Genomic DNA, 16,332 nt, shown 5'->3' on the forward strand with positions numbered 1-16,332 from the left:
CAAAGGATTTGTTTTATTAATTCCAAGACTGGGTACAGCAAATAGATTATAGCTTGGGCCACTTCATAGGCTTAACGAGCCCTTTCTCTGCTTACTTATCACTTTTTTCCCAAATCTTGTCGTGTTAACTCCTTTTTCTGTTCTTTGTGTTACTATTTATTGAATATCCTCAGTGCTGTATATGTCACAGGGAATATGCCCAAAGTCCTTCCTGTCCATCATTTTTTTGGATGATAAGAGAGGAATGGAGGCAGCACAATCTGCAATGGATTTGGGGGTCATAAATACCTTTGGTAGGTGTCATGGTGATGTTCTGAGAACAAGACAAAGCTGAAAATACTTAGCATGCATGCAGGTTCTTGCTCAACAGGAGGAGAGGCACTCTCTTTCTGTGGCATATGGTGGGTAGTGCCCTGGTTTCCAGTCTCTGTGTCAGTCTTGCAAGAGATGCAGGCAGAGGTGAAACACTACGGGCCTGATTTCAGTACTTAGAGCAGACAGCAGGGTGCCCACAATGAAATGAATTTTAGTTTCTTGGGTCACATGGCTAATTCTCTTTATTATAAGCCAGAAGACTGCTCCAAAATAGGTTAGTTTTTATGGTGGTCGGCATGTGGAAGTCCACTGTTGTGTATCGTCAGCAGCAGGCTCCCTGTCATCTTTATGTCCTGATAACCTAGCATTATTGCCTTTGGTGGATCTGAGAGATCTGAAAAGTAGCTATGTTGGAGAATACAGGGAAGGCCTTCCTGGAGGGAAGGCTATTTAATTTAGGGAGATCCATCCGATTACTGTCTCTTCCTGATGCCTAAATCAATTAAAACAGGAAGGCCACTGGAGAGAGACTGCCTCCTGTATCTGTTGTGTGAGTCATCTCCAGCTTACAAGAACATCTCTTGCTATGATATGATGCAGCCACTGAAGTGTCACATTGGTTGATTTAGCCCTTGTTAAAGTCAAGAGAAAATTGGGCTTGTAATGGGAAGCTAGTTTCAATGGTAATTAGAACATAAGGAAGCAGCTATCCATGGGAATGTAACTCTCTTGTGAGTGGTTTTTGAAAGGCTTTGCAAAGCATGAGGCTCTCTCACCTTGAAGGGAAATCTGAATGAGGATAGGAGCTTCCAGCCCTAAGTGTTTGCATGGAAGCAGGCACAGAGATGCCTAGGTAATGTTACAGAAGTGTGAAAAAACAGGCAGAAGTATAAGCAATGTATGCTTTTAGAAGGTCATAGGTTCTTGTTTCATCCAGGCTGAGAGGGAAAGAGAAATCATCTTCCTCTGTTTACCACTGAAGATGACTTTTGAAAATGCAAAAGCAGCCTTCTGTGTAACTCTGCCACTGCTGCTAATATGTGAATGGCTTATAGTGGTTCCAAATATTATAGCTAAAGGCAGGAAAGTCATTTAGACCCCCCCCTTTTTTTTCTGTGAGTGGCCACTTAGGTGGAAAAAGCTTTGGCACTTGTAGTACATAACATGATGAACCATATGGTGGCTTTTGCTCTGCGTCAAACATTGAATGACAAATTGTAGTGTTTGTGGAGGAGACTGTGCACTGTACATGTGTAACTTGGGCACATGCTACCAGAGTGTCCGTGTTTTCATGTGACGTGCTTTGCCCTCTGGATTTATTCCTCCTTCACAGGAGCTGTAGCTTGTTCTTGGCCCAAGTGTTGCAAGTAAATTTTAGGGCAGATGAGTGCTTTTTATAGAGCTATGTGTGTGATACTGCTAAACAGAAAGAGAAGAGGGGGTCTGGATCTGCACTGGGCCCTGGTGAGGAACAAGGACCTCCAGAGGGGTAGAGTGCTTTTAGGCTGATTTGTTCAAACAGTCTCTATTTCTTACTCATAAACTTGTCAGCCTGTGTTTCTGACAAGAATAACAGCTTTGTTCTTACCGTGTTTTCTGGCCAGATGGTATAGTACTGTATGTCCCTAGGGGAGGGACAGGCTTCAGATGGGTTTAGGTGTGTGCTAAAATTTACTAGTTATACAAATGGCCTGGTACAACTAACCCAATAATAAAATTCAAACCTAGTCCTGCTGTAGATAGATTAGTACAGCTGCCATCCAGTTTAGAAAAGAAGTGGCTACAGCAGGAGATGAGGTAGATAGTTATAATCAAGAGTGCTGAGATGATGCTGGATAGAGAATGTTTATTCATATTAAATGTTTATTCATTTTATAAAGCAACAGGTAGAGGATGCCCAATGCAATATATTCGGATGCAGGTTTCAAATGAACAAATGAAAATACTGTTTCATGCCACATCAGTTCCAGAAGAGACCAGAGAAATTCAAGGAGGAAAAAGTCCATCAGGGTTTGTTAAACATTTTGATCATGGTGCAACGTCCACCAGCCTGTCGTTGCTGGTCAGTAAGGGTACTGTGAATTTGCTCAGTTCCTTTGACTCTTCCCTGAGTACCTGTGCTTGGGTGCTGTCAGAAGCTCAGCCTTTGTGTCTGTCCTGCTCCATTACTGAAGCTCTTAGCTTGTGGCGCCTGGCAGCTATTACTGACAGGATTGTCTGGGGAGACTGCGTTTTGAATTAGAATAATAAAATCCTAGAAAATGGGATTGGATAAGGTCTCAAGGGCCAACTAGTCTTTCCAAGACAAGATCAGGTGTATCTGAAAAATCAATGAGAAATACTTGTCTAGTCTTTTCTCTAATAGTTGCCAATGCTGGTGGCTAACTCCCAGCAGCCACCTGTTCCAGAGCCTCACTATCCTGTTGCTACCTAAGTTTTCTAACATTAAACCAAAACCTCCCTTTCTGCATCATAAGTTTCTTCTCTTTCTATCTGTGGTGAATATGGAGGACACTTGGGTTTTTTTTTCTGCTTGCACCTACCTTCAGAAGTTATACAGTTGTGTTTCTTGATGTGCTCCACAAGACTGTGAACACAACTGGCTGAATGGAGATGAACAGGGGTGCTGTGCAAAAGAGCAGGGAGCAAATCCTCTATTTCCTCTAGTGCCCAGGCACCTAGGATGAAATACAAAGCAGCTTCATCCTGGAGAGCTCAGGCAATGTATCTAGGCAGTTTAAGTGCAGATCAACAGATTGTTTGGAGGGCACCAAGTAATTAAAGTCTGGTTGGTTTTTTTACTAGGAGTAGGCTACAGAACTATTGACTTTTCCCCCCAGCAATATAGCCAGGACCTTGAGGAATGTACATGAGCATATTTATTGGAATGTGTGGGAGAGGATGGTACTTTCACTGAAAGCCATGAAATCAGCAAGCAACTTTATCTAAGAATAGTAATGATATTGAGTTAATTAGAGGGATTATTATGAATTCATTTCTCTAAGACTTTTTTGTTGTGGTTTTTTTTTTTTTTTTCTTTTTCTCTTACTGGAGCTAAGTAACTCTGTGCATCGGTTTTTGAAAGCAGCAGGCATACTTAATCCATCTATACCATCTTGATATGAAAGCACTTTTCTAACTAGCCAGACAATTTCAGCAAAACCATAGTGGCTTGCAAACGTCTCCTCAGCTAGCTATAGTGCACACTCTGCCTCACTGGGTTGCCTGAGAGGAGAAAGCTTGGCCCCTTGAGGTAAAGGGTCTGTTTTCTTTAGTAGATACAGGATCCTCTCAAACTTCATACACTTTAGAGGGTGACATACTCAGGCATCTGTCAATCAACCTCACATTTGACCCTCTGGAGAGGGCAGGCTGTGTGCATTAGTGCACACAGTCTGGGGAAGAGCATTGGAGGCATCAAATCACTGTTAATCATTCAGATAAGATTTGAAAAGAAATCCCTTCACCTAATTTAAATCAGGAATGCTTTAAAATCACATGGCACTTTTAGTAGCATCAGCCAAGTTTCATTCTGCCACTTTAAGTAGTTCTTGTTGTTCTGACTCTGACATGCCAAACTGCTGTATGGTGTTCCTATAAGCTGTTAAACATCTGTCTCTTTTACTTCAGAGCTGGCTGGATTTCAGTACTGGATGAATGATTCCTGTATTCACAGCTAATAAGTGCTTTGGGATCCCAAGTATTAGCTATGCAAAGGCACAGTACCACAAATGTCTGCAATTTTATGCAACATATCAAGTGAGTGCTATTCCCGAGAGACTGAAGCCTAAGAGGTCCCATAGGACAAAGGACACAGAGAAATGTAATTGATTGTAATGAACTTGTTTGTGTATGTGTCACCACTTGTCTCTACTGAATAAAATCAGAAGTGTTCAACACTCCATTAACACAAATTGCAGGGTCCTATTCTTCTAGAGTGAAGACAATAAGGCCTACACCTGCTAATACTGTGAAGTTCTTCATGATTCCAGTGTGCAGCTCAGTGACAGAAATCATAGGCTCGAGTAGTCTTGGATTTATTTCAGTACCCTAAACATTTAGCAAATCAAATAGAACTGGTCAAATTTACTTCTGTGGCAATTCAGTTGGAATCAGTGGAAGGCTACCAGGGATGAAGCCTATTACCAGAGTAAGACAAAAGATGTTAAGTAAATATGAGGGATGAAATCATGTGACACTCTTAAAGTAACTGTCAAGTCCTTTATGAATTTAACGAAGTTAAACATAAATACAACAGTCTTCAACTATCTCCTGTGTGAGCATGTGTGCTACAGGGATGTTGTGCTAATGCGTGGAATTGATCTCGTTTACAGAGCCCATCTTTAACGAAGGAAACTGTTGTTAGAAGCTGTTTATACAATGTAAATGGTATTTCTTCTGTTGCTGTAATGCTTCCAGGTGGCTTTGAACCACTGTGTCCTGAAGAAAAAGACAAGGAGCCTGTACAGTTTTGCACCAACAGCACTGGTACACAACAGCTTGGTGCGGGAGGTGAAGCAGGACCATAGAACCTTAGCAGAACAGGTTAGGGTGGAATGTGATGAGACCACTTGCCAAATCAGCATCTGGAATTAAGTCTTTGTTTGATAAAGTATCAAATTAACAAAGACATTGCTCATTGCGATTTGAGGGATTTCCAGCACAAGCCAAAATGCAGCTCTTCATTGTATTGTTAAAATGTTGCATCAGAACTCAGTTAGGAGGAAATCGCCCGGTTCTGTCACCAGCATCTCTTGCTACCACACCACAGAAGTCCAGGCTGGCTCATCACATATCTTTAAGGCCCCTTTGAACCCAACCCATTCTATGCTTCTATGATCTTTTGAATCATTTCACAGGCTGCCGTATATGCATCAGTCTATGATGTCTGGACTGTTTTCATACATATCAGTAAGTCAAAGTAAGTGACTGAGAGTGCCCAGCCAGTCACGCTTCTGCCAGTGAAATTGTACCTATACCCATTTTCTGTGTTTGCAGCACTGTAAGAGCCAAATTTGGTTTAGAAAAGCTTTTTTAGGTGTTGGTAACTGAGCTTCAGAATAAGGTCATTTTGCTGTCTACAGGCAGGATCTCCTCTTATTTGGGAGTGGGACACCTATGACAAAAAGATGCCTCTAAATGTTATAACTTTTGCTCTCCTCCTCTTGCCAGTTTCTGCCTGCTCCCCAGTCCTCTCCTCACACTGGAGTTCGGAGACAGGGTAACCAGAGCACCCTGGAATGGGATCCCAGAGAGCTTGAGGGACTCGTAGTACAAGACAGTGCCATTCACTTCTAGGCGCTTATTTCCACTTAGCCTAGGATGCTCCCACCTTACTGCCGGTTTGATATGTGAATTCAGTCAATGGCTCTCAGTTTAGTTGGCAGAAGACAGGTGTCCACACCCATCAAAGCAGGGGACAAGACTGAATGGACCATGGAGATGGGAACAAAAGCAGGTCTCTTCAGGTCACAGTGATGTGTACTGGTAGGACTGGTGTGTACAGAAAGCCTGTGCGTTCCTTGTCTTCCAGTTGGAGAGAGAAGTGCACTCTCATGACACCTTGCCTTACTGCTGAACTTCGTGGTAAAAATGTTAAAAATACCTCAGATGTTTCCTCTACAGGCATAGGAATGATCTGAGCTGTAACGATGTTTGCTTTCTTCCTCCTGCTCCCCTTCTTCCCCCTCCTTTCCCTTCCACCCCACCCAGATGGCTGGGGCTGCACCAGACAAAGGCAGCAGCCCTGCTGATCCCTCTTTCAACCCAGTTATTAGCATCAAAGAACAAAAGCAAACAGCACCGGCTTGCGGCTCAGCCCTTTACAAAGGAGCAATAAATGGACTCTTGTGTATAGGATAAAGCAAACTCTGCCTTGTCTTTTGTTAAGAGCAGACCTTTCTGTGTTTGAACTGCACTGAACTGAAGAAAGAGGAGAAACCTCCATCTGCACAGGAGTGAGTCCCATGGTCACTGGGCTTGTTGTTAGCCATGGGTTCTGCATGCTCCCTGTTTAACCTGGGAACGCTCTAGCTCCTCAGTCCCTGTGGGGGAAGGAAGGTAGTCCAGATGGGAGAGAAAGAGAGAGGAGACATGTTTTAAACAGTCCTTTTGAAAACAAACTAGAAAACCATGAAGAAAATCTGAGAGAAAGTCTCAGATGACAATCTGATGGAGAATCAACTCAGCTCCCCAAATCTGGTCACTCTGCCCTTTGCTATCTCTATCTTCTGCCTTCCTTGAGGCACTGGATTTCATCTAATTGTGGAGCCAACAGCAATAAGGTAATGCATCAGAGGTTTCTTAGTAAGGGTCCCTTTTGTCAATATAGGCGACCACAGTTATAATTGTACACCACAGTAGAGTGGCACACACACTGTAGAGGTGTTGTGGGGTTTCCTGTGAGGACTTGCATGCCAATTTCAGTTGCATGCCATGGCAGTATTTATTATAGGGTCTTTTGCAAAGGCTGACTGGCTATATGCCATTCTTGTCTTCACAAAGAAAGCAGTGCTTTCTCATGTGTGTTTTAAAATAAAACCCAAGTACTTTTACCATCTGAAAATCAGCATTTGCCAGCAGATACCACATGGGGGGGTGTCTGCAATACAAGAAACTCCCTTTGTATTTAGCATGGGAAGTAACACTAATGACCTGGGCTGCCACACAGGTAACTACTGCAGAAGTGTCACAGAGATGCCAACAGTGACTTTTCCGATGCAACTAGTGTATACAGAAATTGTGTCGGGTGGAGACTTACCGAAAAAGATACAGCAAAAAGAAAGCTAAGAGTAAAACCGGTCAGGATCAGGGATGGCTGATCTTAAAGGCATTGGAACAAAAAATATGGGTAAAAAGAAATTTCCTTGCTTTCTGCCCCCTGTTACTTGCCATTGAGAAGCTACATTTTAGCAATGCTTGCGTAGCTCTTAACACTTAATTGTTCCACTTTTTAACAGCTTCATGACCTGTTTAATTCACGCACAGTTAAAGAAGTATTATTTCAAGCATTGTATCAGTTACAGACCGCTGCCTCTTCTCTTATTTGCTTAATGTGTTTATCCCTTGCTCACCCTTGGTTAGCTCTTTCCTTTGGCCTCTGTCTGCTGATCCTCTTTATTCCCTAAGCATCCCACAGATTTCCTTCTGGAGCACAGACACCCTGGAGAGGCTGCCTGCTGTTCCTGAGCCCGCAAGGTAGCCCAGGCTGCAGCTGTGCCCGTTCCTTTGTCAGGCATGCAAGGAGGCTGAGAGGCCAACATGGGTCTAGAGCTTTGTACCTGATTAGAATAGGCTTTGGGGCAGCAGCTGGATTACCAGAAACATTTGCAGTACCTTATGGTGCTCCTTTCTTCCTCTTCAGAAATGTGTGATCATCTTCTCTGACTGCTACTGATTTTCCCAAGCAACACCTCAACTCAAGTCATAGCTGTGGACTTGTAAATTCTTTGGCATCGTGCTCACGTTCTGCAGTGGTGTTTAAGGGTCTGCTGCTTCCTTCTGCCCCTGCTGTCACCTCCTTTTGCCTTCTATCCTCGGTGCATGCATTGCTGCCTAACACTTGTTTTCTTTTCCTGCTTAAAAATAATTACTTTCAAGTGAACTTTCAGTGCTAAGTGTCCTTCCAGGCTTGCATTCCAGGACACTAGATCTTAGATAAAATCATGTGTTGAAAGAGGAAAGGTGACAAATAACAGTCATCAGAACTGACATACATGTTTAGCAGAAGCTATGGAAATTAAATGAGTTGATGCAACAGTCCCTCCCCTCTCTGTGCATTGTTTTATTTGGGTTATTATCTCCTTTGGGAAGAGTGTCTTGATGTATGTGTGATGTACCACAGGGACTTTTCCTCAAATTATTCTGGAGCCATTACAAAGTGATAAACAAAAAGCAACATGTGCAAGAATCGCTCACTCACCACTGAAATGCAAGTGTCTTGGGAGGACAAGTGGCAGCAGTTTCACAGCAACACAGCTGGTTTGCACAGGAAGAGGGAGTACTGATACAAATTGGAGGGGATATTCAAGGAAGGAGAATATATTCTTAGACCTTGGTGTGTGGCCAAAGCACCCAGCATGTCATGCTCCTAGACTTGTGGCAGATGTGGTCCAGGACCTGTAGTAGTCCAAATCATTAACGTATTGCTTTGAAGTCTTTCTGGAAAGATGATAGCTGCAGCAGCACAATTCCTGGGCAAGGTACAAGCCTTCATGGAAGAATGATACCCATGGACCTGGCCCTACTGTTTCCTCAAGCAAGTTCATTTTTTTTCTTTGGAGGGCTGTGTTGAAAGGAAAATACTGATCTAGTCTAGTCCCATGAGATTTCAGGGGTTCATCTCTCATGGTGTTATGGTAAGTGTAGCTATTCAGAGCAAGACTAAACTTGGGATGCTAAAAATGTTATGAGAGCTATTTTTTAGAGAATGTTCTCTGGGATTGGTGGGCTCTGCTCAAAAGAGACACTACATTCAAAAATATGCCTATTTCTGATAATATCACTTGCATAGTCTTGCTCCTCTCTTTTTTAAAGGGCTAATTTATTCTGGGATGTATGTGATTGATTCTGAAAAGCAGTTTTATGTCACAAAGAGAAAAACAAGAAGAATGATATTTGGTCTGAATTCAGCATCTTGTGAAAGTACAACATGTAGGACGTGCAAGGCTCTGGCACTCCTTCTCCCCCACCACTGCTTCTGTCTGCAATGAAGGATGTTATTTTGGGAATTATGGGCAGGAGGAATGAAAGGGAATGGGCTCTCTTCCAGACTTTGGGACTATGTTGAGTGTTTTGCACCTGGTCATAAATTCACATGGCCCCTTATAAAAGGGGAGCAGGTTCTTTTCTTTTTTCCTGAAGACTTGCTTGAATTTATGTGCAATAGAAACCTTCTGCGGACAGGTTGTTTTTTGTATCTTTCTTTTGCATTTGTGTGTGAAAACCAGTAGAATATTTTAACCAATATTCCTACAGGAACTGATGTGGTTTGGTTCTATCTGATTCCAGGAACTCTCTCTCCGGACAGATATGATGGTGGATTCACTTTTACATGCACAGTGGAGAGGGATCCAGTGCCTCCTCCCTTGCATGGCTGGGTGCTTGGCTGCAGATGGGTGGCCTTCAAGTAAACCTAATTACTTCTGGTTTTGCATGAAAGTGATTTCCATGCAAGGATACTGAGTTGCTGTGTGCATCTCTAATGGCTTTTTTCTCTTCTCTTTCTCTCTCTCTCTCCCTCCCTCCCTCCCCCTTTTCTGCCTTCTGCTTGCCATGAAAACACCTCAACAGATGTCAATCATATTCCAGGTAAGTGTTGTTTTTGCTGAGCTGAAAGGTGGCTCTTTAAGGAGTGGTGGTGGGTGGTTACCAGGGGCACTTCCTCGTCCTACTTCCTGAGAGTGTACAGAACAAATCTTCATACTGGACATCAGAGGGTCTGGATTGCAAAATCTTCGCTAAAAGAAGGGGTTCATAGCAACAAAGGTTACAAACTTCCCTCTCCAGAGATTACATTGTGTTGGTCAGTTAAAGGGATGTTTTCTGAATGAAAATTACGTTAGAAATTGTTGCTTGTATGGCTAATTACCTGGCATTGAACATTGCATTATATACAGTTTATTTCTAATTCATCTGTGTGTAGTCTGGCATACAAACCTAGTTTAGTCATTTTCCTTCTCCTACTGCAGTCTACCCCATTAGCTAGTCCCACTGATAACCTGTTGGGTTTCATTTCCACTAACAAAGGAGTTTTTTGTTGTTGTTTTATTTTAGGTTTTAAAAACCACGGAGTATTTTTCTGGCTGAATGTGATCGTGTGATCTTATTTAGGTATCAAAACTCTAATTCCCAACAGAACACAAATGATTCATTTAAAAGGAAAAAAGAATGTGTGTTTTATGTGCTTATTTGGGGAGTTCTTCCACAAGCAAGTATTTTACCACAGAGAACTCCAAACCTTGCTCCCCCCATTGCGGTCTCTTTGCAGAAGGGATCCAAGTCCTCCAGCTTCAGCTACAAGGGTTGATTGAACTAGACCACCTTGCGCTGTGGTCCACATCCTGTTGCCAATGAAGCTTAAGAAACTAATTTTTACCTCATGCTCAGGCAGCTCCACCTGGTTTATCATTATGTGAAATGGAAATGAGAGCCCAGGGAAGCAGCTGGCATTGCCGTGGCTGGAGTGGGATGATGGGAGAATTGAGGCGCTTTTCCTTCTCATCTTTCTGCATAACTTTTGCTAAACCCGACCTGGACCTGGAATGAGTTCTTAATTCAATTTGCTTATTTTCTACACTTGGATAATCAGATTTTTGAAACACTTCAGAGAGACACAGTGAGGGCCAGTCATTCGGGTAATTTCCCTGCATGTTTAGCCTTTTGGCTTCTCTCATCAGCCCCTTTTTATTCTGCTGAGGTCCTTTGCATTCTGTGCACATCTCAGCTGGCAGCAATGGGGACGGAGGTGGCCAAATGGCAAATGTTGGCTGGCATGCCTTGGAAAGAAAGGCTCTGTCAACCATAACACTGAATCTTTTCAGTGACCCACGGGGCTGAACATGTACTTCCTCTGCCCCAGTCTGAGTTGCCCAGGAGCTTCTGTCTCCTTTCATCTTGGCTGGATCTGACAGGACGTGCACCAAGGGCTTGGGGTCACAAGTCTCTCCACCATGTCTTGAAACTGTTGGTGTCTGTGGCCGAGGAGGATGGTTAAACTGGGAAGGCATGACCTGACTGCTCTGTCAGCAGGACTCATGATATTATGCCACAAATGAGTGTTGCCTCAGCCAGCATCAGAGCCATCTCCAAGGCCTGGACAGTGTGCAGGAAGCAACTGCATCACTAGTAGGGGCCCAAGCAGAGGTGGCACAACCAGGACAGGACTATTGGTGTTACTGTAGGCGCCCTGGAGCTGTCCATCCTTCTGCTCTCTGAATGGGCTCTTCTGCCCTGCTGCTCAATTCTTCTCATAATTGATATGCTTGAATGTGCTTTTTTTATTCACCCTGTTGCTCATACACGTGTTCTTGTTCTCAGAACTGTTGTGTATTTTTTCATGTGGATTTCTAGTTGCACGTGAATGCTCTTTTCCACATGCTCTTGCAGTCATCTGTGTTTTCAGTCTGACAGTTACCCGCACCTCATTATTGGGCTCTGCTACTGTTTACTCCTAAGCAGACTAATCCCTCTGCCCAGCTGACCCTGGGGAGGACGCTGGTGTTGCTGCATGCCTGGGCGGCGACGAGGACCACCAGAAGGGTTTGGGTGTGCACTTCCACTCAGCCTGGCTGTGCAGAGGCTTTCTTCCTATTTGGCCATCCAGCTATCTGTATTGTGAGGACAGAGCCCCAGGCCCCTGTCTAAATAGTTACTTTAACCATTCACTGTTTGCAAGACAAATTAGTGATTTTATGAGCTAGTGGTAAGTCTTTACCCACAGGCAGCAGAAGGGCTGTAAAGAGCCCATTGATTAACCGAGTATTTTTTTATTGTTGAATAGACTGGTTAGAACTAATTCCCCAGTAAGAGAAGGTAGCTGTGAATAGGCTGGTGCTGGCAGCAGTGGGGACCACAGGGCTCTGCTGGATGCAGTTCCTGCAAGGTGCAAAGAGGTTGATCTTGTTCAAAGTAAACAGAAATCTGTAGTATGAGCCTTCCCTGGGTGCGAGGTCTCTGCTTGTGAAGAAGGGGGACTCCAGCAGCAGGGGCTGGTATTTCCACTCCCTTCAAGAGCCAACTGAAAATTCCATCTGGTTTATTTCACAAATCAAAAGGAGTCGGTCAGATGTTAGCCCATTTGCCCTGCAAATGTTATGTCCCTGCTCTCAAAATAACACCACCACATTGTAAGCAGCAAAGTCAAATATTTAGAGCAGAGCCCTGCAGTTGGGACTGTTGCTGTCTGTATGCAGCTGGCTCACTTACTTTCTGTGCCATATAGAGGAGAAATAACTTCTTTCAGTGCTTCAGTTTTCCCCTTGGAGTTATAGCTACCACCTCACCTTCACAACATGCTTAGAGCTCTTGGGATGGACATTAGGGAGGTTAAGAGCCTTATTACAGAGGTTAAGTGTCTTGGCTGGGGAGCGGTGTGCAGCACAGACCAGAATGGATGCCTCTGTCATCTCTGCACAATATCTGCCTCTTTCTTTGCACCTTCTCTTTGCCAGTGTTCTAGGTTCTGAAGGACAAATTGTTGGGGAAAGACCAGTAGATCAAGGAGCAAGTGATATGCTCCTGTCTCATTTACTTTTTTTATAGTGGAAGAATATATGCAGGAGAAAGAACTAAATATAGCTCCATGATATTATAGTGCCTGGAACTGATACCTGGGGAGTGCTGGCGTTTAAATAGTGCTTTTCCTATTTGTGCCATGCTTATCCCCTTTGTGGGAGAGATCTTCAGATGTTCATGGAGAGGAGGCTAAGAGGTGAAGTTCTGGGTATTTTGCTGTCATGATTTTACTGCTGACTAGAGTCTGCATGTAACTGAATGGACACAACCCAGTAGAAATGACCTAGTTAGCTGGGGCCCTGAGGAAAAATTAGTCCTTGTTTGCCTGAACAACTCCTTCATAAGGATACGGAGATCCTTGAAGGCACAAGTGTAGTAGCACTTTTTTGATCCAGATCTTTAATCTTTCAAACTCCATCTTTTAATGCTTCTTTCCCTTCTTCACATCAGGGCTGCTGCTTTAGTCTGGGTCCCTAACTCCATGTCAAAGGGTCATTTAAGCAGTACCTGTATGCTGGTTTCTGCTTCCTTGAAGCTGAACTCTGCTTTTTGGGCATGAAAATGTGCGAATTGTATTTCAGTCCATCTGAAGTCTCTTACTTGCAGAAGGTACTAGGTTCTCAGTAAGAATCCAGCCATGCCATATCTTCAGTGCCACTCATACAGGGGTTTGAAACCAGTTTGTACAGGCTTAATGTTCTTCTTCATTGGTGCCACTGTTGTTGTCATTCTTGCATGCCTTTGGCACAGGCACTGTTCCCAAATCGGATTCTCTTGTACTGAAATGTGAATGTTTTTCAGCTCTGTGCATGCCCATTTGCAACAGTATGGCAGTAGTGATCACTGGGGTCAGAGCAAGAATTCATTTAGCCCAGAAGTGTCTTTTGATGAAAGCAGATGCTTTGGAAGAAGTTTAAGAAACTAAATTAGCAGTGGTCTTCTCCTGATATACCTTTGTGGTTTCTGGTAGTCACTGTTTTAAGGACTTTCTGACCTGATACTGCATCCAGATCATGGTGGTGCATTTTCTTTGGACATCTCCAGTCTTTTTTCTTTTTTTTTTTTAATCCACTTACATTTTTTAACTCCACATTATCCTGTGATAACAAGTCCCGTTGTTCAATCATTCAGATGTGGGAAGTACTTTCACTTGTTTTTACACCTATTACTTGAGAATTTCATTCAGCGAATCCTGCTCCTTGTGTTGTGACAAATCAGAAAAAAATGTATTACCTGTTCATGTGGTATTTTACTTCTATAATATATATCATCAGAGATGTCTTTTCCAAGCTGAAGAATTCTATTCCATGCCTAACAGTTCTTTTCCCACCTTGTGCACCTACTTGACCAGCTGCTCTAATTTGCAGTGATCATACACATCTTATGGGTCAGCCATAAGATACATTCACCCTCAGGTCTTGCTACCTGCACATGTTCTGTTGTGTGTGTGCCCACCTTTGTGACCACCTGCATGTTTAATTTCATGCTTTCAAACACCGACATGTTTGTAGCTTCCCTATGTGAACAGTTGTAGGAACATGTCACGTGCAATGTCAGAATGCTGTTTCTGCCACGGGGGAAAGGAAATAGTAGGGCTTGATCACTATTTCTGCCCATAGATATTGGGGTAAATGACTTTTTGGCTTCTAGCTCATGCTCTTATTCCTTTGGTTGCTCAGAGTAGGTGCCACTCACCCTTGACTTACTGCCCCCGATAATGACAAAACCTATCCTGGAATTACATAGCAGAGGAAGCGAAGGGGATGGAAAAGAGGAGCTAGCACAGCTGTTGTGTGTAATTGGATTGGAAGGTGGCCTCCGGCTACAATAACAAAACTACACTCCCGTCTGGCCTCACCGCGGGGCCTGCGAGGAGCCCCTTGGCTGTTGTGCATATCATGGTTGAATTGAACAAAAATGACTGATCCCCAGCCTGTGCTACTGCCTTGCCCAGTTAGAAAAAAACAGGCACCATGTATGCCAGCAGCCAGGGAATCAGGTCATCCTCTTGGCAAAACTGACCTGTCTAAGCAGGTAAAAGATCTGAACTGGGCCTCAGAATGATTTTTCCTCGTCATTCATTCTTCACATCTCTCCAGACAAGGATTTTGCTCCTTTCTCCAAGTCCTATCCTTTGGCCCTGCTGGATTGCCCTCATTTTGGTACATGGGGACTCTAAGGGAGTGTTCCTTGGTCTGTGGGTTATAGAAAGACTCAAGATCCCTGTTTTAAGAAGGACCACATGGGAAACGAAGGACTTGTCAGCTCTCCTCCTGAACTAGAAAAGGGAACTGCTGATGGAGCTGGGGAGGAGGCTCAGAGGAGAAAAAAAGCCTGTTTTTTAAGGAATTACTAGTTTTAGGAAGTTAGGAAAGGAGGTGTAAATAACAGACTCCATTACTCATAAGAGTGCTCTTCTCTATAGTAGATGTAATTTCATTTTTGTAAGAATCCCTGGTTTGCATGATTTCTTTCTTCAGCTCTGCCATAAAGGATTTGCATGTATATCTGTGTATCCTGGACCAGAGGGCATGATGTCCTGCCTTGGGCATTGGAGCTGCCCTGTTATTGTTTGAAGGGGTCATGGAGCCTGATTCCCAGGAAAGGATCCTCTGTGGGCAGGCCTGTCCTGGGGAGAGCTGGGCTGCTGCCGCTGCCTGGCAGTCTCTCTTCTCATTCATTAACCGCTTTTTGGCTAATCATCTGGCAGCATCATTAAAAGGAAAATACTGAGGCTGCCTGCCTCAACAGAGCAATTCAGCAGTGCATGCACACCCACGCACACATGCACACCCCCAGAGCACAGGCCCACTAGCACAGGACAAGCTATAATTAACTAGATGAAGGAGTCCATCTTCCTTTGTTGCAGCAATCAGTTGTCACTCTCAGCTGTGCTTTGTACTCTCCCCACCTTCTTAGGTTTTGTGGCTTTATTTTTCCATTTTAAACACTAAGTACCCAAATGTGGTGCTGGGGGGTGAGGATCAAACTGCCTCCAAGGTTTCCTTCATTTTCTCCTCCACCCTGAAAATCACCCCCAGAAAATCCTTAAAGATGAGGACTGCTGTTTAACTACATTGCTCTTTCCTATCATTGTACTCTGAGGTACTTTTAAAAATGCCCTAGCTTCATAAGAAATCCAGTGTTGTCCCTTGGTACTTCATACAATTAAAGCCACTTAATTTTACTGTTTTGATACAGAAAGCAGATTGTTCACAGTTTTTTTAAAAAAATGTAGTTCTTTGGAATGTTACTTTGAAATCAAGGGAGATTAATATTAACCTTTAAGAAAATAATACTGATTTGGTAGTAGGTGAAAGAAATACCAAAAAAACTTCCAGACCTAAATAGGAAGAGTCAGTTGTGGCAGGCATAAATCATGGCCAGAGAGCAGAGTTTACGTGTCTGTCTGCCCTCAGCAATGGACATATTATTTTAATAACAAACCAATGTTCTGAAGAAGCAGACCACTTTCTCTTCTCATTACTGCTGAAAGTCTGAAGAAGCTGGGGCTCCAGAGGCTAAGCACAAACAGATGCTTATTATTATCATCTCAAAACCCTGTTGAGGGCCTTCTTCCGAAGCCATGTGATTGTCCTCACTGTCACTCTCGTCTGAAGTTCAGGAATAGCAAGTCACCAGATTCCTGACTTTGACATAATTTTTTTTTGCAGGCAGATAAGCTATTTATCCTGAGGTTTTCCTAAACTTTTTCCAGTGCGCTTGCTACCCACTGTTTCTGTTGGGCAGCAGTTGTGCCCAGCCAGTAGACTATTAGAAGAA

The 16,332-nt window shown here is 43.4% G+C and overlaps 1 protein-coding gene across 34 annotated transcripts in view; it reads left to right on the plus strand.

The window, feature by feature from the left end:
- Window positions 1-16,332, plus strand: part of NRXN3 (neurexin 3) — a 1,022,019-nt gene that overhangs the window by 75,003 nt on the left and 930,684 nt on the right. For 29 of the 34 annotated variants that reach the window (XR_005105297.1, XR_005105300.1, XM_037394470.1 and 26 more), the window contains exon 3: window positions 9,607-9,624. The exons of the other annotated variants lie outside the window; for them this stretch is intronic. Coding sequence is in view for 27 of the 29 variants with exons in the window: in XM_037394470.1 (XP_037250367.1) it covers window positions 9,607-9,624 (18 nt within the window). In the remaining 2 variants the exon portion in view is untranslated. The remainder of the gene's footprint in view (window positions 1-9,606; window positions 9,625-16,332) is intronic. 34 annotated transcript variants of the gene reach the window in all.

This window comes from Falco rusticolus, chromosome 7, assembly GCF_015220075.1.
Source record: "Falco rusticolus isolate bFalRus1 chromosome 7, bFalRus1.pri, whole genome shotgun sequence".
Lineage (NCBI taxonomy): Eukaryota > Metazoa > Chordata > Aves > Falconiformes > Falconidae > Falco > Falco rusticolus.